This window comes from Symphalangus syndactylus, chromosome 18 (assembly GCF_028878055.3).
Source record: "Symphalangus syndactylus isolate Jambi chromosome 18, NHGRI_mSymSyn1-v2.1_pri, whole genome shotgun sequence".
Taxonomy (NCBI): domain Eukaryota; kingdom Metazoa; phylum Chordata; class Mammalia; order Primates; family Hylobatidae; genus Symphalangus; species Symphalangus syndactylus.
Window position 1 is genome coordinate 75,390,154 of NC_072440.2, and position 24,150 is coordinate 75,414,303.

The 24,150-nt window shown below is 49.6% G+C and overlaps 1 protein-coding gene across 3 annotated transcripts in view; it reads left to right on the plus strand.

Annotated features, from left to right (window-relative positions):
• The window catches only part of PLA2G10 (phospholipase A2 group X), a 37,857-nt gene that overhangs the window by 7,290 nt on the left and 6,417 nt on the right, over positions 1 to 24,150 (plus strand). Inside the window, exons 1-4 of one of the 3 annotated variants that reach the window (XM_055252477.2) lie at positions 2,372 to 2,606; positions 7,099 to 7,428; positions 11,613 to 11,763; positions 14,705 to 14,811. In XM_055252477.2, coding sequence (XP_055108452.2) covers positions 2,603 to 2,606; positions 7,099 to 7,428; positions 11,613 to 11,763; positions 14,705 to 14,811 — 592 coding nt within the window. In that variant the 5' untranslated portion in view covers positions 2,372 to 2,602. Of the gene's footprint in view, positions 1 to 2,371; positions 2,607 to 5,352; positions 6,971 to 7,098; positions 7,429 to 11,612; positions 11,764 to 14,704; positions 14,812 to 24,150 lie in introns of those variants that run through there. The other 2 variants (XR_008652458.2, XR_008652457.2) reach the window with 2 other exon arrangements.

Here is a 24,150-nt window from a genome sequence, read left to right on the forward strand (position 1 = left end):
ATTTTTATCATAACTATTGTTTCCATCATCCAGTTACTATTTTGAATTCTTCTCTAAAAATATTTGTAATTGGCAATAGTCCAAATTTTCTTTTCTTTCCTGTTTTTGAGACAGTCTGGCTCTGTCGCCTAAGCTGGAGTGCAGTGTGCCATCTTGGCTCTCTGCAACCTCTGCCTCCTGGGTTCAAGCGATTCTCCTGCCTCAGCCTCCCAAGTAGCTAGGACTACAGTCGCCCGCCACCACGCCCAGCTAACTGGTGGTGGTAGAGACAGGGTTTTACCATGTTGGCCAGGCTGGTCTCCAACTCCTGCCCTCGTGATCCGCCCTCCTCAGCCTCGGAAAGCGCTGGGATTACAGCCGTCAGCCACTGTGCCCTGCCCCCAAATTTGCTTTGCATGGAGAAAACTCTAACAAGTCCTCTTGAACACAGTTTTCTGATAACCCAGATCAATGAACTACCCAGGCTTCCCCACTATGCGATATAGGCATGTGAGAAACTCGTACTTATACCCCCTCAATACATTAAAACTAAATTTTTTTTTTTTTTTTTAATCAATGGGCCAGGCGCAGTGGCTCACGCCTGTAATCTCAACACTGTGGGAGGCCAAGGCCGGCGGATCACTTGCGGTCAGGAGTTCCAGACCAGCCTGGCCAGCCCGCCTCTACTAAAAATACAAAAATTAGCCAGGCGTGGTGGTGCATGTCTGTAATCCCAGCTACTCGGGAGGCTGAGGCATGCGAATCGCTTGAACCTGGGAGGCAGAGGTTGCAGTGAGCCAAAATTGTGCCACTGCACTCCAGCCTGGGAGACAGACTGAGACTCTGTCTCAGAAATAAAAATAAAAATAAAAATAAAAAAATCAATGAACTAAAAACCACTTTCTAGTGGTTTCTAATAAGGAAAAAATGGTTCAAAAAACTGCTAAGCGAGATCAAGCAAAACAAAAAAATCTATTAAGATAATGTTTTTATAACTCGTATTTAAAACATTGTTGATTCATTCTTTATTTTTATTTTGAGACAGAGTCTCACTCTGTCACCCAGGCTGGAGTGCAGTGGCGGGATCTCCGCTCAGTTCAAGCGATTCTCCTGCCTCACCCTCCCAAGAAGCTGGGATTACAGGCGCCCGCCACCACGCCCAGCTAGTTTTTGTATTTGTAGCAGAGACCGGGCTTTCACCATGTTGGCCAGGTTGGTCTCCAACTCCCGATTTCAGGTGATCACCCCCTGCCTGGGCCTCCCAAAGTGTTGGGATTACAGGCGTGAGCCGCCACGCCCGGCCCTTGTTTTGTTTTCCAGATTGAAGAAACGTTTTTCTCAGAAGTCATCTAGAATTTACACCGATTTGGTAAAGCACACTTTTGTGAACAAAAGTGGGTGGAAGCGTTTGTTTTTCCTCCCTACTTGATCCCTCCAAAGTTTGGAAACTATTCATAAATATTCTTATTTTCATGTACATATGTTCTCTTTATAAGCAGGCTATAATCAGAAAGATTGGTTATATTATCAAGGCTCTGACTGAAACATTCTATTTAAGAATATGCAGAAAATGCCTGGCTTCGAGTTTGCAGCCTTACGTTACAGTCAGGGGAAAACTATCACTCCCTGCAGGCCTGAGAACCTTACAGCTTTTCCGGGGGCAACTTGGCAAGGGGGGTCCCGGCAACTACTCGCGGGCAGGAACCATGGGGCGCAGCCCCGGGCGACCCTCGGGCCGGCGGGGACCTTCCGCTTCCTGGCGTCTTTCTCCACCGCCCCGCCGGCTGCTGGGGAAGCGACGGCCGCCCAGTGCCTGGAGGTCGCTCCCTCGCCTCATCTGGCTGCGGGAACGGAGAGGCGGCCGCGGCCGGAGCAGGGTGGGCGGCCTGAGGCGAGAGCCCGGCCGGCCCCCGCGGGGAATATGGCGAACTGCGGCGACCGGAGCAGCAGCGGCGTCAGTTGCTGCACCCCCGACTTCTCGGAGCAGCGAAGGAGACTCGCGAGAAGACGCCGCCTAGAGGAACCCGGGCAGCAGCGACACAGCCAGGAAGCCCCGGGAGGGGAGCTGGGCGCCAACGAGCGCCACGGCAACCTCCAGGCGGCGCCACAGCAACCTCCAGGCAGCGCCCACACCAGCCTACAGGGGGCGCCGCTCGCACTGCACCTGCCGCCGCCGCCCCGGGGCGTGAACTGCGCTGTCAGCCGGGCCGCGCAGACCCAGGCGGCCCAGGCCCGCAGCAGCGGAGGAGCCCAGGGGCACTGCCTGGGGTGACGAGAAGGAGAAGACGGTGCCCCAGAAAAAGGCAAGAGCTCAGAGCTCGGGCCCCCGTGCCAGGAAAGGCCAGGAGCGGAAGATGGGTGGAGATGGAGATGGAGAAGCAGCAGGTGGGAAGGAGCGGCGCTCCACCGGTGGGGTCAACATGCGCTGGTGGAGCTTAGAGTATGAAGAGGATGAAGCAAGGCAGAAAGAGCGGAAACGAGAAGGTGCAATGACACCACGGAGCACAATGCAGAATCCAGCCCTAGGACTCCAATAAAGGCTGGCTTTAATTCCAACTCACACCCCCCACCCCTAATCAGAGAGGATCACGGGAGAGAGAGGACCCAAGGAACGTTGGAACCTATGGGTAAGCTGTAAAGGAAATTTTAAAATCTCAGGATCCCAGCCCCCCATCTTCTTATGCAAAAGAGAAGGTCATTGCAACACCCTTTTCCAAATGAATAGCTGTTCCTAACATCATGTAACAGCCAGATAGATGTCTACTCAGCAAGAAAAGACCTCAGGCATCTGGGAAGGGCTGCGCCCCGTAGATCATTCAAAAGTAAATTATTTGCTGGCCTCCTATAATCAAGGACATGCCAATGTTAACTTTAGGTCTACAATCTTTTTTTTTTCTTTGACATGGAGTCTCCCTCTGTCACCCAGGCTGGAGTGTAGTTGTGCAATCTGGGCTCACTGCAACCTCTGCCTCTCAGGCTTGAGCAATTTTCTTGCCTCAGCCACCCGAGTAGCTGGGATTATGGGCGTGTGTCTCCACAGTGGGCTAATTTTTGTATTTTTAGTAGAGATGGGGTTTTGCCATGTTGGCAGGCTGTTTTCGAACTCCTGACCTCAGGTGATCCACCCGCCTTGGCCTCCCAAAGTGCTGGAATTACAGGTGTGAGCCACTGTGCCCAGCTGAGTAAATTTCTTGATTGCACAGAATGTATGGTGATATTGGTGGACTTAAGGACATTGAATTGTTTATCAGGAATAAAGTATTATGTGTGTTTTCTGGGGTCCTGGATAATGCTGTAGCATTCAGGGTAGATGGAGTAAAAGAAATGTAGAGATGGTTTCCTATTTACTTGTTTTTGCTTCTAATTTTCATTCATTTGCTATTTATTCTCTTCTGGCTTTGCTTGTGTATGCATATATATAAAACCATTATTATTATGATTATTTTTAGTTTCTAGTGGAAGGCTTTTATTTGGTTCTGTGAATAGTCATTTTGTTTCCTATGTATTTCTAGCAAGTTGTATTCATTCCATTGATCTAGAATTCGTAGGCTGCCTTTGTCGGTCCTGCAGGAATTAATGGAGCATACCAGCCTTTTATTTTTTATATTTATTTTTTGAGATGGAGTCTCACTCTGTCGCCCAGGCTGGAGTGCAATGGTGCGATCTCAGCTCACTGCAACCTCTGCCTCAGAGGTTCAAGTGATTCTGCTGCCTCAGCCTCTGGAATAGCTGGGACTACAGGTGCCCACTACCACACCCGGCTAACTTTTTGTATTTTTAGTGGAGATGGCGTTTCATCATGTTGGCCAAGCTGGTCTCAAACTCCTGATCTCAGGTGATCTGTCTGCCTCGGCCTCCCAAAGTGCTGGGAGTACAGGCATGAGCCACCCCGTCCAGTGAGTATACTTTCATAAATAGAATTTGAGTCATATTTCTGTCTCTGCCTAATTTCTCCAAAATTTGTAAACTGTTTGTGAATATTCTTAATTCATGACAATGTGTTTGTTGGCATACAGTCAAACAGGGTCCCCAGGGCCGATCAGGGAGAGAGAGCCCAGAAACTTGACATGTTGGCACTACTGTAACTGCTGAAGGGTTTCACCTTGCCCACTGCCTAGACAGAGCCAATTCATGAAGACAGGTGAATTGTAATTGACCAACATGGTGAAATCCTGTCTCTACTAAAAAAATACAAAATTAGCTGGGCATGGTGGTGGGCACCTCTAACCCCCGCTACTTGGGAGCCTGAGGCAGGAGAATCGGTTGAACTCGGGAGGCAGAGATTGCAGTGAGCCATGATTGTGCCATTGCACTTCAGCCTGGGTGACAAGAAAGAAAGAAAGAGAGAGAGAGAGAGAGAAAGAAAGAAAGAAAGAAGGGAGGGAGGGAGGGGAGAAAGAGAGAAAGAAAGCTGCTAACCCAAGCGGAACAAAAAATTAATTGAATACCAAAAAAATACTTTGCTAAATTTTCATGTTAAAACATCCGATACAGAAATTGTTTAGATAAACAGTTTGGTTTTTGTTGTTGTTGTTTGTGCCACCATGCCCAGCTAATTTTTTGTGGGCTCGCCCAGCCTAGATATACAATTTGAATGAACTCCAAGGACTAAGTCAAATTACCTATGATAACCCATTAGGTATCAGTGCTATGCACATAAACTGGAGAAAGAACTGATATTCAGGAGCACATAAGTCCTATGTTAACCATGGACTCATGGAGAATCAAGATGGTCACATTGTCCTTCCTGACTCCTTAAAGTGTTTGTTATTAATGGTTCTGCAGTTGGGCGTGGTGGCTCACACCTGTAATCCCAGCACTTTGGGAGGCAGAGGCGGGCGAATCCCCTGAGGTCGGGAGTTCCATATCAGCCTCACCAAGATGGAGAAACCCCATCTCTACTAAAAATACAAAAAAATTAGCCGGGCGTGGTGGCAGGCACCTGTAGTCCCAGCTACTTGGAGAGGCTGAGGCGGGAGAATGGCGTGAACCCGGGAGACGGAGCTTGCAGTGAGCCGAGATTGCGCCACTGCACTCCAGCCTGGGCGACAGATCGAGACTCCGTCTCAAAAAAATAAATAAATAAATAAATTAGCCGGGTATGGTGGCTCATGCCTGTAATCCCAGCTACTCGGGAGGCTGAGGCAGGAGAGTCGCTTGAACCCAGGAGGCGGAGGTTGCAGTGAGCCGAGATAGAGCCATTGCACTCCAACCTGGGCAATAAGAACAAAACTCTGTCTAAAAATGAAAAATAAAAGGCTCTGCATTCCATGACTTATCATGGAAAAGATAAAATGATCTAAATTAAATATGTGTTTCTATGCTGACTTATAAATTGCTAAAATAGTTCATAACCAGTGTTTCATTTGTCAGATCCATGTTCCTGGGAAGACAATCAAAGCTTCAGGTGCATTTGGCTACCTCATGGGCCGTTTGAACATTTCAGTTGTCAATTGTCATTTTCAATGCATGTTTTCTGGTTGCTTTCCCATGCAAGAGGGCTGACATCACAACAGTAGATCATTATGGTACAGTGTATTTTCACTAGGTACAGAAAGCTTTTTATGGCTCACTGACTGGGGACAGTCAATTCCTTCACAATCTAGAACCTGAAGATTGGATCTTCTGAGAACATCAGAGAAAGAATGTCCTTGGAATCCACACTACAGCAAAACTTCAGAACTTTGAACTTTGGGTTCATAATCTCACAAGAGGGAAGTTTTTTGCTGGAAGAAGATGGCATCCTTGATGTGAACAGCTTTTCCCAAGATCACAGATCAAGACTTCTCGTTTTTTTTTTTTGGTTTTTTTTTTGAGACAGTCTCGGTCTTGTCGCTCAGGTTGGAGTGGAATAGCACGATCTTGGCTCACTGCAACCTCCACCTCCTGGGTTCAAGTAATTCTCCTGACTCAGCCTCCCGAGTAGCTGGGATTACAGGCGCCCACCACCATGCCTGGCTAATTTTTTTGTATTTTTAGTGGAGACAGGGTTTCACCATGTTGGCCAGGCTGGTCTCAAACTCCTGACCTCAGGTGATCCGCCTACCTTGGCCTCCCAAAGCGCTGGGATTACAGGCATGAGTCACCGTGCCCGGCCTTGTGATAGTGTCTTACTCTGTCACCCAGGCTGGAGTGCAGTGGTGCAATCTTGGCTCACTGCAACCTTTGCCTCCCAGATTCAAGCGATTCTTGTACCTCAGCCTCCCCTGCCACTGAGACTACAGACACGTGCCACCATGCCTGGTTAATTTTGTGTGTGTGTGTGTTATGGAGTTTTGCTCTTGTTGCCCAGGCTGGAGTGCAGTGGTACGATCTTCGCTCACTGCAACGTCTGTCTCCCGGGTTCAAGCGATTCTCCTGCCTCGGGCTCCTGAGTAGTTGGGATTATAGGTGCCCAACACCATACCCGGTTAATTTTTTGTATTTTTAGTGGAGACAGGGTTTCATCATGCTGGCCAGGCTGGTCTCTAACTCCTGACCTCAGGTGATCCACCCGCCTCGTTGTTCCAAAGTGCTAGGATTACAGGTGTGAGCCCTGTGCCCAGCCTCCGTGTGTCTCTCTCTCTCTCTCTCTCTTTCTCTCTGTCGACTAGAGAGACTCACCGGGGACAATCAACTCTCTCCAGATTGACACACAGAGAGAGAGAGAGACAGAGGGCAAGTGAGAAAGAGACAGAGTCTGGCTCTCACCCAGGCTGGGGTGCAGTGGTGTGATCTTGGTTCACTGCAACCTCCACGTTCCCTGTTCAAGCGATTCCTGTGCCTCAGCCTCCCAAGTAGCTGGGATTATAGGTCCGCACCACCACGCCTGGCTAATTTTTGTATTTTTAGTAGAGACGGCTTTGCCATGTTGGCCAGGCTGGTTTTGAACTCCTGACCTCAAGTCATCCGCCAGCCTCGGCCTTCCGAAGTGCTGGGATTACAGGCGTGAGTCACCGTGCCCGGCCAAATAAAATAAAATGTTAAACTCAGGACTACCCCTCCTCCAAGTCTTCTGTCCCCTTTGGGCGCCCAGGTGAGTGGGGGAGGGGCTGGAGGAATAATAACATCAAAAGAGCCCCTTTTGCTCCCTTATTCCGTGGAGACTTCCCTGGGCCTGACTCCCGGTCTTGTCCCTAGCGCCCCGCGGCCTCTCGAGCCCCTTCAGCTACCAAGATGCAGAGATCAGGACGCCTTTGCGCCGCCCCAGGTGCCTGCCCCTAGCTGGCTCCGCCTGGGCCCCGAGGGAAGGTGAGGTCCGGGGCCGGGCCAGGGCGTGGCAGCGGGGGTGTGTGTCCGCCGGGCTTGGTTCCTCCGGTGGCCCGGCAGCACCGTCCCACGTCTGCCACCCTCCGATGGGGCCACTACCTGTGTGCCTGCCAGTCATGCTGCTCCTGCTGCTGCCATCGCTCCTGCTGCTGCCATCGCTGCTGCTGCTGCTGCTTGGACCTGGCCCCGGGTCTGGCGAGGGTGAGTGAGGAAGGGGCTTTCCCGGAACTCAGGCCTTCCGGGATTCCTCCAGCCCTTCCTAGGGACCCAGCAGCCCTGCCTCCCATCCCTCTCCAAGTTCCTAGTTGCCCTAGAGCCCCCAGCTCGCTCTTCTAATGCTCACCCACACTCTGGGTCCCAGCCCTCTGCAGGGCCCCCCACTCACTCCTCCCAGGGACCCAGAACTAGTCCAGTCCTTCCCCAGAGGCGCAGAGTCCTCTCCTGGCTCCCTCCCCTAACCGGCTGTGACCCTCCCCGGCAGCCCGGAAGCCGCCCGGTTGTCCTGATCTGGGGTCCGAGAACTTATCCTTCATTCCACCTGTCCCTGAGATGTGAGACACCAGAGGGTGGGAGGAGCAGGGGCAGAAAGGCCCGGCTTGGGGGTGGGAGAAGAATATATTGTGCCCCTGTACAACAAACCCCTGTGACCAAAAAAAAAAAAAGAACATACTGTCTCTATCTCACTATCCATCCTTTGGGGTCACTGTAGAGAGGTCCCCTGGGTGACTGCCCATTTCTGGGGTACACAGATACATGTAGCCACAGAGTACTATGCAGACACGGCCAGCACACAGATGCGGAGGCACAGGACCAGCCATAGACTCACCTGGCCCTCAGGTGTGCAGCTCACGATGTGAGGATCCCACAGGCAAAAATACTGAGATACCGCTAGGGGGACACACGCACACCCAGCTCAAGGATACCCGAGACAGCACTCAGGACAATTCAGATGCGCCGTGTACACACACACACACACACACACACACACACACACACACACAGAGAGCGGCACAGACACACATATGTGCACATAGTGACCTGGGGCTCACAGGATGCACAGACAGCCCTGGCCCTCCCCGAGGAGGCTGCAGCAGGCAGACAGGGCAAACAGACCCCAACGTGACCTGCCCCACCTATGTTGGCACAGAGGGAGTGTTTTGCTTGGTTATAAGCACAGTGCTCGATGCCCGCCCCATCCTAGAACCCTCCCTCTATAGGGCTGTTGCTAGGGCTCTGAGATACCAGAGAGTGGTCAGGGAGGGTGGCAGGGGAAACTTTCGGGACAGATTCAGGGTACCATGTTGGGACTGGGACATTGTCAGGGTGCTCAGAGAGGGCGTGTTCCCTGGGTCTTGATGGATTTAGAGGTCAAGGGACCATTTCTGGAAGCTCACTGTGTGCCAGGGTAGCTTATATCAGAGCTCCGCTCTTTTTTTTTTTTTTGAGACAGAGTCTCACTGTTGCCCAGGCTGGAGTGCAGTGGCACGATTTTGACTCACTGCAACCTCCACCTCCCGGGTCCAAGAGATTCTCCTGCCTCAGCCTCCTGAGTAGCTGGGACTACAGACATGCACCACCACACCTGGCTAATTTTTGTATTTTTAGTAGAGACGGGGTTTCACCATGTTAGCAAGGCTGGTCTCGAACTCCTGACCTCAGGCGATCCACCTGCCTTGGCCTCCGAAAGTGCTGAGATTACAGGCATGAGCCACTGCGCTTGGCTGGAGATCTGCTCTGGAAGACCCCCCCCCCAGGCCAGAGGGCACTGCCACAAGCAGACAGTATGGCGAGGGTCCCTATGGCCACCTGGCAGGCAAGGTGGATTCTGCAGGGAGGTGGCCTGGGAGCAGGGTGAGGATGGGGTGAGGGCATTTGAGCAGCAGAGTGTCTGCGTGACTGGGCATAACTGGAGGGACAGTAAATGACTCGTGTGAGAGGATGAGGGAGGGGTGAGAGGAGCTCACTATCCCCAGGACTTGGGGTGCAGTGAGACTCCTTAGCTTTATCCAGACTCGCGGGAGCCATGGAGGTTTGAGGCAGAGGCGCAGACTGCTGGGAGAGTGAGGACTCACCATCCAGAGAGGAAGGCGAAGCTTTAAACTCCAAATGCCATTTTATTTTCGTGTGTTTTTTTGTTTTTGTTTTTGTTTTTTGAGACGGAGTTTCACTCTTGTTGCCCAGGCTGGAGTGCAATGGCACGATCTTGGCTCACTGCCACCTCTGACTGCCGGGTTCAAGCGATTCTCCTGCCTCAGCCTCCCAAATAGCTGGGATTACAGGCGTGCACCACCATGCCTGGCTAATTTTGTATTTTTAGTAGAAACAGGTTTCTCCATGTTGGTCAGGCTGGTCTGGAACTGCTGACTTCAGGTGATCTGCCCGCCTCGGCCTCCCAAAGTGCTGGGATTACAGGCATGAGCCACTGTGCCCGGCCCCAAATGCGTTTTACATTTTCTTCCTCTTTGCTTCATCTTTCTCTTCCAACATAAATATGCTACTTTTTCCACAGATAAAAAGACAAAATGGAATTTAAGTCTGGCCTGGACTTCTCAAAAAAGTCAGTGTGATGAAAACTGTTCTAGATAAAACAGAAATGAGACTGGGCATGGTGGCTCATGCCTGGAATCCCAGCTCCTTGGGAGGCCAAGGCAGGAGAATCACTTGAGGCCAGGAGTTTGTGAACAGCCTGGGCAACATAGTGAGACCCCAGATCTACTAAAAGTTTAAAAATTAGCTGGGCATGGTGGTGCATGCCCGTATGTCTGGAGGCTGAGGCAGGAGGATTGCTTGAGCCCAGGATTTGGAGGCTGCAGTGAACTATGATTGTGCCACTGCACTCCAGTGTGGGTGACAGAGTGAGACCCTGTCTCTAAAAAAAAAAGAGAGACAGGATGATCAGGATGAGCGCAGTGGCTCACGCCTATAATCCCAGCACTTTGAGAGGCCAAAGCAGGTGGATCATGTGAGGTCAGGAGTTCGAGACCAGCCTGGCCAAGATGGTGAAACCCCGTTTCTACTAAAAATACAAAAATTAGCTGGGCGTGGTGGTGCACGCCTGTGATCCCAGCTACTCGGGAGGCTAAGGCTGGAGAATTGCTTGAACCTGGGAGGCAGAGGTTGCTTTGAGCAAGATTACACCACTGTGCTCCAGCCTGGGCAACAAGAATGAGACTCTGTCTCAAAAAAAAAAAAAAAAAAAAAAAGATGATCAAACACAATGCATCAACCTCCAGGAGCCGTATAAACCCTAACCCTAACCCAGGAAGCAGGCAAGCCTGTGTGTGAGTTTCCACTCTATTGCTGGTACCACTCGGCTCTGGCAACCCCGAAGGCCACCTTCCCCTGTCGTTACTGCGTAAGGAGGAAGGAGCACTGGTTTGCAAGTCAGAAGCCTGGGTTGAAGCCTCTGCTTGAGTTCCTGCTGGCTGTGGGACTGTGGGGTTACCTTTCCCGGCTGGCCTCCTTTCCTACATGTCCAATGCAGGGGTTCCAGTCACATGCATTGGGCACCATTACATGTCCAATCTGTGCCAGGATCTAGAAAAATGGCTGGGCTCAGGCCAAGGGGCCTTCCTGTCTGGCAGTGAAAATAAGAGGAGATACCAAGGGCCCTGAGCCTGAGTCTGGAGGAAAAGTCATGAGCACAGGGCAGTGCCAGGGCCCGGGAGCTGCCACAGAGGAGCCCACCTTGGTGACAGACACCTGTAGGCTCATCCGTGATGCCCAGTGCCCAACACAGGGAACTGGACAAACGTTTCTTGAATGACTCTTTTCCCTTCTTGGCTACCTTGAGGACCCTGATTATAATAGTTAGCCATTTTGTTTTTTTTTTCTTTTTTTGAGTCTTGCTCTGTCGCCCAGATTGGAATGCAGTGGCAAAATCTTGGCTCACTGCAATCTTCGCCTCTCAGGTTCAAGTGACTGTCCTTCCTCAGCCTCCCTAGTAGCTGGGATTACAGGCGTGCACCACTATGCTCGGCTAATTTTTGTATTTTTACTACAGGTGGGGTTTCACCATGTTGGCCAGGCTGATCTTGAACTCCTGACCTCAGGTTATCTGCCCGCCTGGGCCTCCCAAAATGTTGGGATTACAGGTGTGAGCCACTGAGCCCAGCCAGATTATAATAGCCTTTTCATGCACCAGGGGCTTTATACTCATTATCTCACTTCATTCATATGAGTTGAAGTCAGCTTATCCCCTATTTCACAGATGAGGAAACCAAGGCCCAGAGAGGTTAGGAATTTGTCCAAGGTCACACAGCTAGGAAGTAGGATTCAAACTCAGACAGCCAGGCTATAACACCTAAGCTCTTCTCAGGCTAATGCCCTTCCCAGGGGTCTGGGAAACCCTGACCTGCAGCCTGTCACCTTTGTTTACCCCCCAGCCTCCAGGACATTACATGTGCACCGGCGTGGGATCCTGGAACTGGCAGGAACTCTGGGTTGTGTTGGTCCCCGAACTCCCATCGCCTATATGAAATATGGTTGCTTTTGTGGCTTGGGAGGCCATGGCCAGCCCCGTGATGCCATTGACTGGTGAGTGCATGCCTGGACCAGGCTACAAAATCCCTCACACTCTGGGGTAGTCAAGGCTTATGAGGAAGTACACAAAACCAAAGCTGGGGTTTGGTCCAGGGAGATCCCAGTGTGCAGTACTACTTTGCAGGGAGGCAGAGGCCTCTTGGATAACATGGCCAATGAAGCCAGAACTTGATACCAGCTGCCTCTTACCCCGGCCATGGGCTGATTACGTTGCCTTAAAAAATTGGCCAGGAGCGGTGGCTCACTCCTGTAATCCCAGCACTCTGGGAGGCCGAGGCAGGCAGATCACTTGAGGTCAGGAGTTCAAGACCAGCCTGGCCAACATGGTGAAACCCCATCTCTACTAAAAATGCAAAAATTAGCTGTGTGTGGTGGCAGGCGTCTGTAATCCCAGCTACTCGGGAGACTGAGGCAGGAGAATTGCTTGAACCCGGGAGGCGGAGTTTGCAGTGAGTTGAGATTGCACCGCTGTATTCCAACCTGGGTGACAGCGCCAGACCCTGTCTCAAAAGAAAAAAATAATAATAATATAAAGTGACCAGATGTGTTAACTCACACCTGTAATTCCACCAGTTTGGGTCGAGGCAGGAGGATGACTGGAGCCCAGGAGTTTGAAACCAGCCTAGGCAACATAGTGAGACCCTGTCTCTATGTTAAACACACACACACACACACACACACACACACACACACACACACACACACACACACAAAGGCAGCCAGACTATGCACTAGGAACTGCCCTGGGAATCCCTTTGTGTTTTCACAACAATCCCATTTCACAGATGAAGAAAACAAGGCACAGAAATATTAAGTAATGTGTCCAGGTGCGGTGGCTCACACCTGTAATCCCAGTACTTTGGGAGGCTGAGGCAGGCAGATCACGAGGTCAGGAGTTCGAGACCATCCTGGCCAACATGGTGAAACCCTGTCTCTACTAAAAATACAAAAATTAGCTGGGTGTGGTGGCAGGCGCCTGTAGTCCCAGCTACTCAGGAAGCTGAGGCAGGAGAATCGCTTGAACCTGGGAGGCGGAGGTTGCAGTGACCCAAAATCACGCCACTGCACTCTAGCCTGGGGTCTCGCTTTTGTCCAGGTTAGAGTGCAGTGGCACAATCATAGTGGCTCACTGCAGCCTCAAACCCCTGGGCTGAAGGGAATCCTCCCACCTCAGCCTCCCAAGTAGCTAGGACTATAGGCATGTGCCATCATGGCGAGATAATTTTTTGTGTGTTTTTATTTTCTGGAGATAGAGTCTTACTCTGTTGCTCAGGCTGGAGTGCAATGGTGTGATCTTGGCTCACTGCAACCTCCACCTCCTGAGTTCAAGTGATTCTCCTGCCTCAGCCTCCCAAGTAGCTGGGATTACAGGCATGCGCCACCACGCCTGGCTAATTTTGTATTTTTAGTAGAGACAGGGTTTCGCCGTGTTGGCCAGGCTGGTCTCGGACTCCTGACCTCGTGATCCACCTGCCTTGGCCTCTCAAAGTGTTGGGATTACAGGCATGAGCCACTGAGCCTGGCCTGGTGAGCTAGTTTTTAAATTTGTTATAGGGACAAGAGAGACAAGAGTCTCCTTATGTTGCCCAGGCTGGTCTCGACCCCCTGGCCTCAAGTGATCCTCCCAGCTCAGCCTCTGAAAGTGCTGGGATTACAGATGGGTGCCACCGCACCTGGCCTCTCAGGAGGGTTTCATTATAAACCTGCCCTGAAGGGAGGGAATCTGATTTTACTAGAGGGTGTAGCCTGGTGAGGCCTGGATGACCTCTGGAGGCAGGGGCTTGTGCCTGGGCTGAGACCTAAGGGACAAAGGGCAGACATGAAGTTGCCCCAGGTAGAGGGTACAGTGTGGGCAAAGTCAGGAAGTGGCAGGGCTTGGATCACTCCAGGAAGAGAGAGGAGTCGTGTCACAGGAGCTCGAGACCCAGAGAGTGAGGCAGGCAGGCAGGGACCAAGCTTGGGCACAGCCAGGGAGGCAGGACAGGGCATGGTGGGGCCAATGGAATCATTACCCAAGACAGGGATTTTCAGGGAAACAGCTTAGATAAGGCCAGGCGTACAGTAGCTCCAACCTGTAATCCCAGCATTTGGGGAGGCTGAGGTAGGAGGACTGCTTGAGCCTGGGAGTTCGAGACCCAGCCTAGGCAACATAGACCCCATATCCACAAAAAATTTAAAAAAGGAGTTTGTGTTCCTGTAGTAGCATACTTAGGAGGTTGAGGCGGCAGTATCATTTGAGCCCGGGAGTTCAAGGCTAAAGTGAGCTGATTGAGCCATTGCACTCCAGCTGAGCAACAGAGAGATACGCTGTCTCAAAGGAAATACAAATTAAAAAACCAGCCGGGCATGCTGGCGTGTGCCTGTAGTCTCAGCTACTTGGGACACTGAGGTGGGAGGATCGCTTGAGCCCAGGAGTTCAAGGCTGCAGTGAGCTATGATTGTGCCACTGCACTCCAGCCTCGGTGGCAGAGAAAGACCCTGTCTCTTAAAAAAAAAAAAAAAAAAAAAAAGCTGGCCGGGCGCGGTGGATCATGCCTGTAATCCCAGCACTTTGGGAGGCCGAGGCGGGCGGATCACGAGGTCAGGAGATCGAGACCATCCTGGCTAATATGGTGAAACCCCGCCTCTACTAAAAATACAAAAAATTAACCGGGCGAGGTGGCTGGCGCTTGTAATCCCAGCTACGTGGGAGGCTGAGGCAGGAGAATGGCATGAACCCCTGGGGACGGAGCCTGCAGTGAGCCGAGATCGCGTCACTGCACTCCAGCCTAGGCGACAGTGAGACTCCATCTCAAAAAAAAAAAAAAAAAAAAAAGCTTATCTAAGAGGATGCTGTGCCTCCCTGGGGGTCTTCAGTCACCCATGGTCCTGGCAAGAGAGGAGGGCCAGGAGAGAGCTTCACCCACCTGCTGTCTTGCCCATGTGACATCTGCAGGTGCTGCCATCACCACGACTGTTGTTACACTCGAGCTGAGGAGGCTGGCTGCAGTCCCAAGACAGAGCGCTACTCCTGGCAGTGCGTCAATCAGAGCGTCCTGTGCGGTGAGTCCCCAGCACCACCATGCCACCCACCCCGAGTATCCCCTGGGCATCCTGGCATAGGCAGATGACTTCTGTGCCCCTGTTGCAATAACCACTGCTTCCAACTCTCTGTAGACCACCCCTTGGGTATATCTAATGTAAGTGATGTTTATTTTATTTATTTTTTGAGTCAGAGTCTCGCTCTGTCACCCAGGTTAGAGTGTGGTGGTGTGATCTTGGCTCACTACAACCTCTGCCTCCTGGGTTCAAGGGATTCTCAGGCCTCAGTCTCCCAAGTGGCTGGGACTACAGGCACGCACCGCCACACCCAGCTAATTTTTGTATTATTTTCAGTAGAGGTGGGGTTTCACCAAGTTGGCCAGGCTGGTCTCAAACTCCCCACCTCAAGTGATCTGCCCCCCTCAGCCTCCCAAAGTGCTGGGATTACAGGCATGAGGCATGGTGTCCGGCCCTAATGTGAGTGATCTTTAACACTGAGCACTTGAAAAAGAAAACCCTGAAGAAACATAATTCTTTGATGTCTGGATGACAAGGAAGAAGACAGAAATGGCATCAGATAATAAACAACGTCAATGTTTATCAGAAAGGGGCTGGGGGTGGGGACCAGAAGGAGGATCGCTTGAGGCCATGAGTGCATCTCTACAAAAAACTTAAAGGATTTTTTAACATTGGCCAGGCGTGGTGGCACACATCTGTGATCCCAGCTACTTGGGAGGCTGAGGTGGGAGGATCGCTTGAAGCCCAGAAAGTTGAGGCTGCGGTGAGCTATGATCGAGCCACAGCACTCCAGCCTGTGTAACAGGGCAAAACCCAGTCTCAAAAAAAAAAAAAAAAATTTACCTTACCAACCGCTTCTAAAGATATAAAAAAAAAAACCCTGCAATTAAAAACCTCAGGTCACTCAGGGCAATCTTACCAGATTTTGAAAGAAAGCAATAACATAAGGACTGTAGTATTTATTTTATTTTTATATTATTTATTTATTGTTTGTTTTTGGAGTGTGGGTTTCTTTGCTTGTTTTTTGATATTTTTGTTTGTTTTTTTTGAGACAGAGTTTTACTCCTGTTGCCCAGGCTGGAGTGCAATGGCGTGTTCTTGGCTTACTCCGCCTCTCGGGTTCAAGTGATTCTCCTGCCTTAGCCTCCTGACTAGCTGAGATTACAGGCACCCACCACTACACCTGGCTAATTTTTTTGTATTTTTAGTAGAGATGAGGTTTCGCCATGTTGGCCAGGCTGGTCTTGTACTCCTGACCTCAAGCGATCCACCCGCCTCAGCCTCTCAAAGTGCTGGAATTACAGGCGTGAGCCACTGCATCTGGCCGTGGTATTTATTTTTAAGATTCCATTTTGGGCTGGGTGCTGTGGCTCACGCCTACAGTTCCAGAACTTTGGGAGGCCAAGGCAGGTGGATCACTTGAGGCCAGGAGTTTGAGAGCAGCCTCAATGGTGAAACCCCGTCTGTACTAAAAATACAAAATTACCCTTGTATGTTGGTGCATGCTTGTAATCCCAGCTACTCGAGTGTCTGATGCAGGAGAATCACTTGAATCCAGGAGGCACAAGTTGCAGTGAGCTGAGATCGCACCACTGTACTCCAGCCTGGGCAACAGAGTGAGACTCTATCTCAAACAAACAAAAAAAGAAATAGATTCCATTCTGATGTATGGCATTTTCCATTTATAGTTTCCCTTCAAATAAATAAGAAAGCTAAATCAATGAAAACAACTAGGAAGTGAGTAATGGTACAGGGAGAATGTAGATAAGGCCTGAGTTTTGGCAACGAGACACAAAGTTATCTGAAGAGCTAGTCATGATCCAGACCACTAGTTCCATCCCTTTTTTTCTATTTTCTGTTACTTGAAAATACACATAACAGGCTCGGTGCCGTTGCTCACCCCTGTAATCTCAAGACGGACAGATGGCTTGAGCCTAGGAATTCAAGACCAGCCAGGGCAACATGGTGAAACCCTGTCTCTACAAATAATACGAAAACTAGCACGGTGTGGTGGTGTGCACCTGCAGTCTCAGCTACTTGGAAGGCTGAGGTAGGAGGATCACCTGAGCCCAGGGAGGTTGAGGCTGCAGTGAGCCAAGATTGCACCACTGCACTTCAGCCTGGGCAACAGAGTGAGATCCTGTCTCAAAAAAAAAGAGTAAAGGAAAAAAGAGGCTGGGCGTGGTGGCTCACACCAGTAATCCCAACACTTTGGGAGGCTGAGGTGGGTGGATCACGATGTCAAGAGTTCCAGACCAGCCTGGCCAACATGGTGAAACCACGTCTCTACTAAAATACAGGTGGGTGCTTTTAATCCCAGCTACTCAGAAGGCTGAGGCAGGAGAATTGCTTGAATCCAGGAGGAGGAGGTTGCAGTGAGCCGAGACTGCACCATTGCACTCCAGCCTGGGTGACGGAGTGGGACTCTGTCTCAAAAACAAACAGACAAAAAAAGAAAATAGACATAATATAAAATTAACCCTGTTAAAGTGTATAATTCAGTGATACTTAGTATATTCACAATGTCATCCAACCACCACCTAAACATTTTCATCACTCCGCCTTGAAAAATCCCTTTCCCATTAAGCAATCCATTTCCATTCCTCCCTACCACCAACACCTGGTAAACTTACCAGGTTACCAGTTTTCTATCTCTGGATTTACCCTGTCTAGATATTTCACATAAATTGAATCATACACTATGTTTCTGGCTTCTTCACTTAGTATAATGTTTTTGAGGTTTGCTCATCTTTCTTTCTTTCTTTCTTTCTTTCTTTCTTTCTTTCTTTCTTTCTTTCTTTCTTTCTTTCTTTCTTTCTTTTTTTTTTTGACATGAAATCTTGCTCTGTGGCCCAGGCTGGAGTACAGTGGTGCCATCTCGGTTCACTGCAACCTCCGCCTCCCGGGTTCAAGTGATTCTCCTGCCTCAGCCTCCTGAGTAGCTGGGATTACAGACGTGCACCACCATGCCTGGGTAATTTTGGTATTTTTAGCAGAGATGGAGTTTTACCATGTTGGCCAGGCTGGTCTTGAACTCCTGACCTCAGGTGATCCACCTGCCTCAGCCTCCCAAAGTGCTGTGATTACAGGTGTGAGCCACCACACTCATCCTGTTCATGTTGTATTAATAGCATGTGTCAGTATGTCATTCCTTTTATGGCTGAATAATATCCGCTGCATGGATAGATCACATTTTGTTTATCCATTCATTCAATGACAGGCATTTGGGTTGTTTCCACCTTTTGGCTTATGTGAATAGTGCTGCTATGAACATTCGTGAACAAATACTTATTTGAGTACCTGGTTTCAATATTTTGGAGTATATACCTAGGAGTGGAATTGCTGGGTCATACGGTAATCCTGTTTTACTTCTTTTTTTGAGACAGGGTCTCGCTCTGTCACCCAGGCTGGAGTACAGTGGCAAGATCGTGGCTCACGGCAGCCTCAAACTCCTGGGCTCAAACTATCCTCTTGGCTCAGCCTCCTGAGTAGCTGGGACTATAGGTGTGTGGCACGATGCTGGGCTAATTTTTTTGAGACAAAGTCTCACTTTGTCACCCAGGCTGGAGTGCAGTGGCACGATCACGGCTCACTACAACCTCTGTCTCCCAGGTTTTAGCAATTCTCCTGTCTCAGCTGCCTGAGTAGCTGGGATTACAGGTGCCCGCCACCACGCCTGGCTAATTTTTATATATTTAGTAGAGACGGGGTTTCCCCATGTTTGCCAGGCTTGTCTCAAACTCCTGACTTCGTGATCCATCTGCCTTGGCCTCCCAAAGTGCTGGGATTACAGGCGTGAGCCACCACAACCGGCCATTTTTAAACTTTTTGTAGAGATAAAGTCTCCCTATGTTGCCCAGGCTGGTCTCAAAATCTTGGCTTCAAGGAATCCTTCTGCCTCTCTGCCTCCGAAAGTGCTGGGATTACAAGCATGAATCACCATGCCCAGTTAAGAGTTCTTTATATATTGTGGATACTGACTCTTACCAGATATGTGATTTGCAAATATTTTCTCTCATTATGTAGGTTGTCTTTTTGCTTCCTTGATAGTGTCTTTGCCCAAAAGTGTTTAATTTTGATGAAGTTCAATTAATCTGTTGTCTTTTGTTGCTCATGTTTTTGGTGTCCTTAGAATCCACTGCCAAATCCAAAGTTATAAACATTTACCCTTAAGTTTTCTTCTAATAGGTTTATCATATTTAACTCTAATATTTAGGTCATTGATCCATTTTGAGTTAATTTTTGTCTACGGAGTGAGGTAGGGGGTTGAACTTTATTCTTTTGTATGTTGTTATCCAGTTATCTCAGCCCTCTTGGTTGAAGAGACTCTTCCCCATGGAATCATCCTGCTACCTTTGCTGAAAATCACGGCTGGGAGTGGTGGCTCACACCTGTAATCCTAGCACTTTGGGAGGCCGAGGCAGATGGATTGCCTGAACTCAGGAGTTCGAGACCAGCCGGGGCAGCACGGTGAAACCTCGTCTCTACTAAAATAGAAAAAAAAAATTAGCCAGGTGTGGCAGCATGCACCTGTAGTCCCAGCTACTCGGGAGGCTGAGGCAGGAGAATTGCTTGAACCTGGGAGGCAGAGATTGCAGTGAGCAGAGATTGCACCACTGCACTCCAGCCTGGGCAACAGAGCAAGACTCTGTCTCAAAAAAAAAAAAAAAAAAGAAAAAGAAAATCACTTGGCTCTAGATGGAGGAGGGTTTCATCACTTTGAGCTAATAACTTGACTTCTCTTAGCCTCAGCTTCCTTACCTGTAAGATAGGTGTTGAGAAGATGAGAAAAGGTTTGTAAGATGAGAAACAGATTTTGTTTTTGTTTTGAGACGGAGTCTTGCTCTTTCGCCCAGGCTGAAGTGCAGTGGTGCGATCTCTGCCCACTGCAAACTCCGCCTCCTGAATTCAAGTGATTCTCTTGCCTCAGCTTCCTGAATAGCTGGGATTACAGGCCCCTGCCACCACAGCCAGTTGATTTTTGTATTTTTAGTAGAGACAGGGTTTCCCCATGTTGGCCAGGCTGGTCTCGAACTCCTGATCCATCCACTTCAGCCTCCCAAAGTTTTGGGATTACAGGCATGAGCCACCACGCCCGGCCTACTTTAAGTATGTTTTTAGATCTTCAGCTATATCTTCTTACTATGGATTAGAACTTGGCCTAAGAGCAAAGCTGAATTAATATGATGATATAATCAATTTTTAGGCCTGAACATGCCCCAGGTATCATCTCATCTAACCCTCTCGTTTAGAGTTGGGGAAACTGGCTGGGCATGGTAGCTTATACCTGTAATCTCAGCACTTTGAGAGGCCAAGGCAGGAGGATAACTTGAGCCCAGGAGTTCGAGACCACCCTGGCAGCATAGAGAGACCCCCATCTCTACAAAAGACAAAGGGGAAACTGAGGCTCAGGGAGAGTAAGTGACTTATTCCCAAAACTGCCCCCTTCTGGTGTGGGTGATGAGGACGTGAAATGAGGCTTCAGTGGGAAATCTGTTGAAAATCTTTCCTTTCTCCCTTCAACTTGCATATTCTGCTTGCTCCTACCCAGGTGGAAATGATATTTATAAAATATTGGTGTGTCTGTTGGTAGAGTCTGTGCCTGTTTACAGAACTGTCTGCTCTGAACCAAATGAAAGGAACTAAAATATCTATTATGCATTTTGGACTAAAAATATTATCTTATTCTGTTTGGAGATATTCTGAACACAGTTGTTTATTTAATTACAGGTTTGGCCCATTTTCCATTTATGGGCCTGACTTAAATATATTTAAAAGAATTTAAACCTGTAATAATATTTACTAGCAGGTCTTAATTTTAAACTTAACCCTCAGGAGCTATTTTTCCTTTCAAATTTTTATTCTTCTTCAAAACGTGATGCCATAGGGTTCCGGTGGTCATGGAGCAGTGGGGCCAGGTCTTGCTGTTGGAGGAATCTTTGTTGCTCAGGGAGAAGAGTAAGAGGACAACCAGAGGCGTTGGGTCAGGAGATCCTGGGCTGGAATCCTGGTCCATGCCTTCCTAGTTCTGTGACCTTGGATGAGTTACCGAATTCCTGTAAGCCTCACTTTCCTCATCTATAAAATGGAAATAACACACCAGAGTTGCTGGGGTTGTGTGAGCATTGGAGATTGTGTATGGCTTTGCTTTTCTTTTCCTTCCCTTCCCCTCCCCTCCTCTCTCCCTCCCCACCTCCCTCTCCCCCTTCCCCTTTTCTTTTCTTTTCTCTTTTCTTTTCTTTGAGACAGAGTCTCACTCTGTTGCCCAGGCTGGAGTGCAGTGGCGCTATCTCAGCTCACTGCAACCTCCACCTCCCTGGTTCAAGCCATTCTCCTGCCTCAGCCTCCCAAGTAGCTGGGACTACAGGCGCACCACCACACCCAGCTAAATTTTTTTGTATTTTTAGTAGAAACGGGGTTTCATCATGTTGGCCAGGCTGGTCTTGAACTCCTGACCTCAAGGGATCTGTCCACCTCAGCCTCCCAAAGTGCTGGGATTACAGGCATCAGGATGAATGGCTTTTCTAAGGCTTTTCTATGGTCTGTCAACAAATATTACTGGGAGTCTACTCTGCCGGGCTCCATGCTAGGTTTTGGGCAAGGCAGAGCCAAGAGGTATTGTATCCTAAAAGGAGGAGACAGGGACGTAGCGTGTGCACCAAGTGCTTTGTAACTATTGTGTTGAGAGATAAAGCAGGTGAATTACTATACCTGCTACAACATGGATGAACCTTGAAAATATGATGGGCTGGGTACGATGGCTCCCACCTGTAATCCCAACTCTTTGGGAGGCCAAGGCAGACATGCCACTAGAGCCCAGAAATTCGAGACCAGCCTGGGCAACATAGCGGCACTCTGGCATAGTAGCGCATGCCTGTAGTTCCAGCTACTTGGGAGGCTGAGGTGGGAGGATCACTTGCGCTCAGGAGGTCCAGGCTGCAGTGAGCCGTGATCATGCCACTGCATTCCAGCCTGGGTGACAGAGTGAGACCCTGCCTCAGCAAAAAGGGCCGGGCACAGTGGCTCACGCCTGTAATCCCAGCACTTTGGGAGGCTTAGGCTGGTGGATCACTTGAGGTCAGGAGTTCGAGATCAGCCTCACCAACATGGTGAAACCCCGTCTCTACTAGAAATACAAAATTAGCCGGTCATGGTGGCGGGTGCCTGTAATCCCAGCTATTCGGGGGGTTGAGGCAGGAGAATTGCTTGAACCTGGAAGACAGAGAGGTTGCAATGAGTGGAGATCATGCCACTGCCCTCCAGCCTGGGCGACTGAGCGAGACTGTTTCAAAAAAAAAAAAAAAAAAAGGAAAGCAAAGAGAAAGAAAGAAGAAATACAGCGTTGAGTGAACAGAGCCAGACATAAGAGGTCACATATGTAGGCTTTCTGTTGCTCTGTTGGGAATACAAAAAAGAGGTCACATATATTGTATGACTTCATTTATATGAATTGTCCAGAATAGGCAAATCCACAGAAATAGAAAGTAGACTAGTGGTTGCTGGGAATGCAGATGAGTGGGAATGGGGAGCGACTGCTTAAAGAGAATTGGGTTTCTTCTGCGGTGACGATCTCGATCTGTCACCCAGGCTGGGTGCAGTGGCATGATCACAACTCAGTGCAGCCTCAAAATCCTGGGATTAAGGGATTCTCCTGCCTCAGCCTCTCAAGTAGCTGGGACTACAGGCATGTACCACCATGCTGAGCTAATTTTTGTATTATTATTATTATTATTATTTGAGATGGAGTCTTGCTCTTGTTGCCCAGGCTGGAGTGCAATGGCACGATCTCAGCTCACTGCAACCTCTGCCTCCCAAGTTCAAGTGATTCTCCTGCCTCAGCCTCCCTAGTAGCTGGGATTACAGGCATGTGCCACCATGCCTGGCTAATTTTTAGTAGAGATGGGTTTTCTCCATGTTGGCCAGGCTGTTCTTGAACTCCTGACCTTGTGAACCGCCTGCCTCGGCCTCCCAAAGTGCTGGGATTACAGGCGTGAGCCACCATGCCTGGCATGTATTTTTTGTAGAGATGGTGTCTTGCTGTGCTGCCTAGGTTGGTCTTGAACTCCTGACCTCAAGCAATCCTCCTGACTCAGCCTTCCAAAGTGTTGAGATTACAGCCCTAAGCCACTATGCTCAGCCTGGGGTGTTAACAGTGTTTTAGTACTAGATAGGTTCCCAGCATTGTGAAGGTACTAAATGCTGCTGACTGTACACTTTAATATGGTAAATTTTATGAAAGTCTCCCGGAGACACCAATGAAGCAGAGACCTGAGGAATAGAGGAGGCAGCCATGTGGAGGTGATGGAACAGCCAGTGCAAAGGCCCTGGGGTACGCACAAGTGTCTGGGTGGTCTGAGAATCACAAGGAGTTCGGTGAGGCTGGAGCAGAGTCCCCCAGAGTGACAGAAGTAGGGGATGATGTTGGAGAGTGATAGGGGCTAGATTCCTAAGGCATTGGAGGCTCTTCTCTGAGAGAGATGGGGAGCCAAGGAGGGTTTGAGCAGGGGAGGGACATGACCTGATTTGCATTTTTTTTTTTGAGACAGTCTTGCTCTGTCACCCAGGCTGGAATGCAGTGGTGTGATCTCGGCTCACTTCAACCTCTGCCATTTGGGCTTAAGTGATCCTCCCACCTCGGCCTCCTGAGTAGCTGGGATCACAGATGTGTGCCACCATGCCCTGCTAATTTATGTACTTTTAGTAGAGATGGAGTTTCACCATGTTGGCCAGGCTGGTCTCAAACTTCTGACCTCAGGTGATCCACCTGCCTCGGCCTCCCAAAATGTTGGGATTACAGGCGTGAGCCACTGCACTCGGCCTTGATGTGTATTTTAACCAAACCACTCTGGCTGCCACATGGTACAAAACCCAGGAGGGGGACAGGGTGGAAGCTGGATGTGGCTATCAGGCTGTTGCAGTGGTCTTGGAGAGAGGTGTTTTGGGCAGGGGGTCACAGTGGAGATGGTGGAAGGGGCTGGCTTCTGGACAAATCTGGCTGGATGGAACTGCAGGAGTTGCCAGTGGATGGGTGAGGGTGTGAGGGGAAGAGGAGCTGGCTGGGGTATTTGTCCCATTCGCCCTGTAGCTGACCACTCTCCTGTCCTTGGACAGCCAGCCTTCAGCCAGCCCTGTATGCCACCCTGGGGCTATAGCCATGAAGCTACAGTGGCTCCTTCCTCAAAAGTCCCCTCCCTACTACATCATATTTCTCTGAGGGTTTCTGTTGTGCAGCAGCCCATGGAAAGCTACAGACAGGAAGGATTGTTCCTGCACTGGCTGGTTCTATTACTAATTTTTACACATATTAATCTATTCATCTGTCTCGCCATCTATTTATCCATT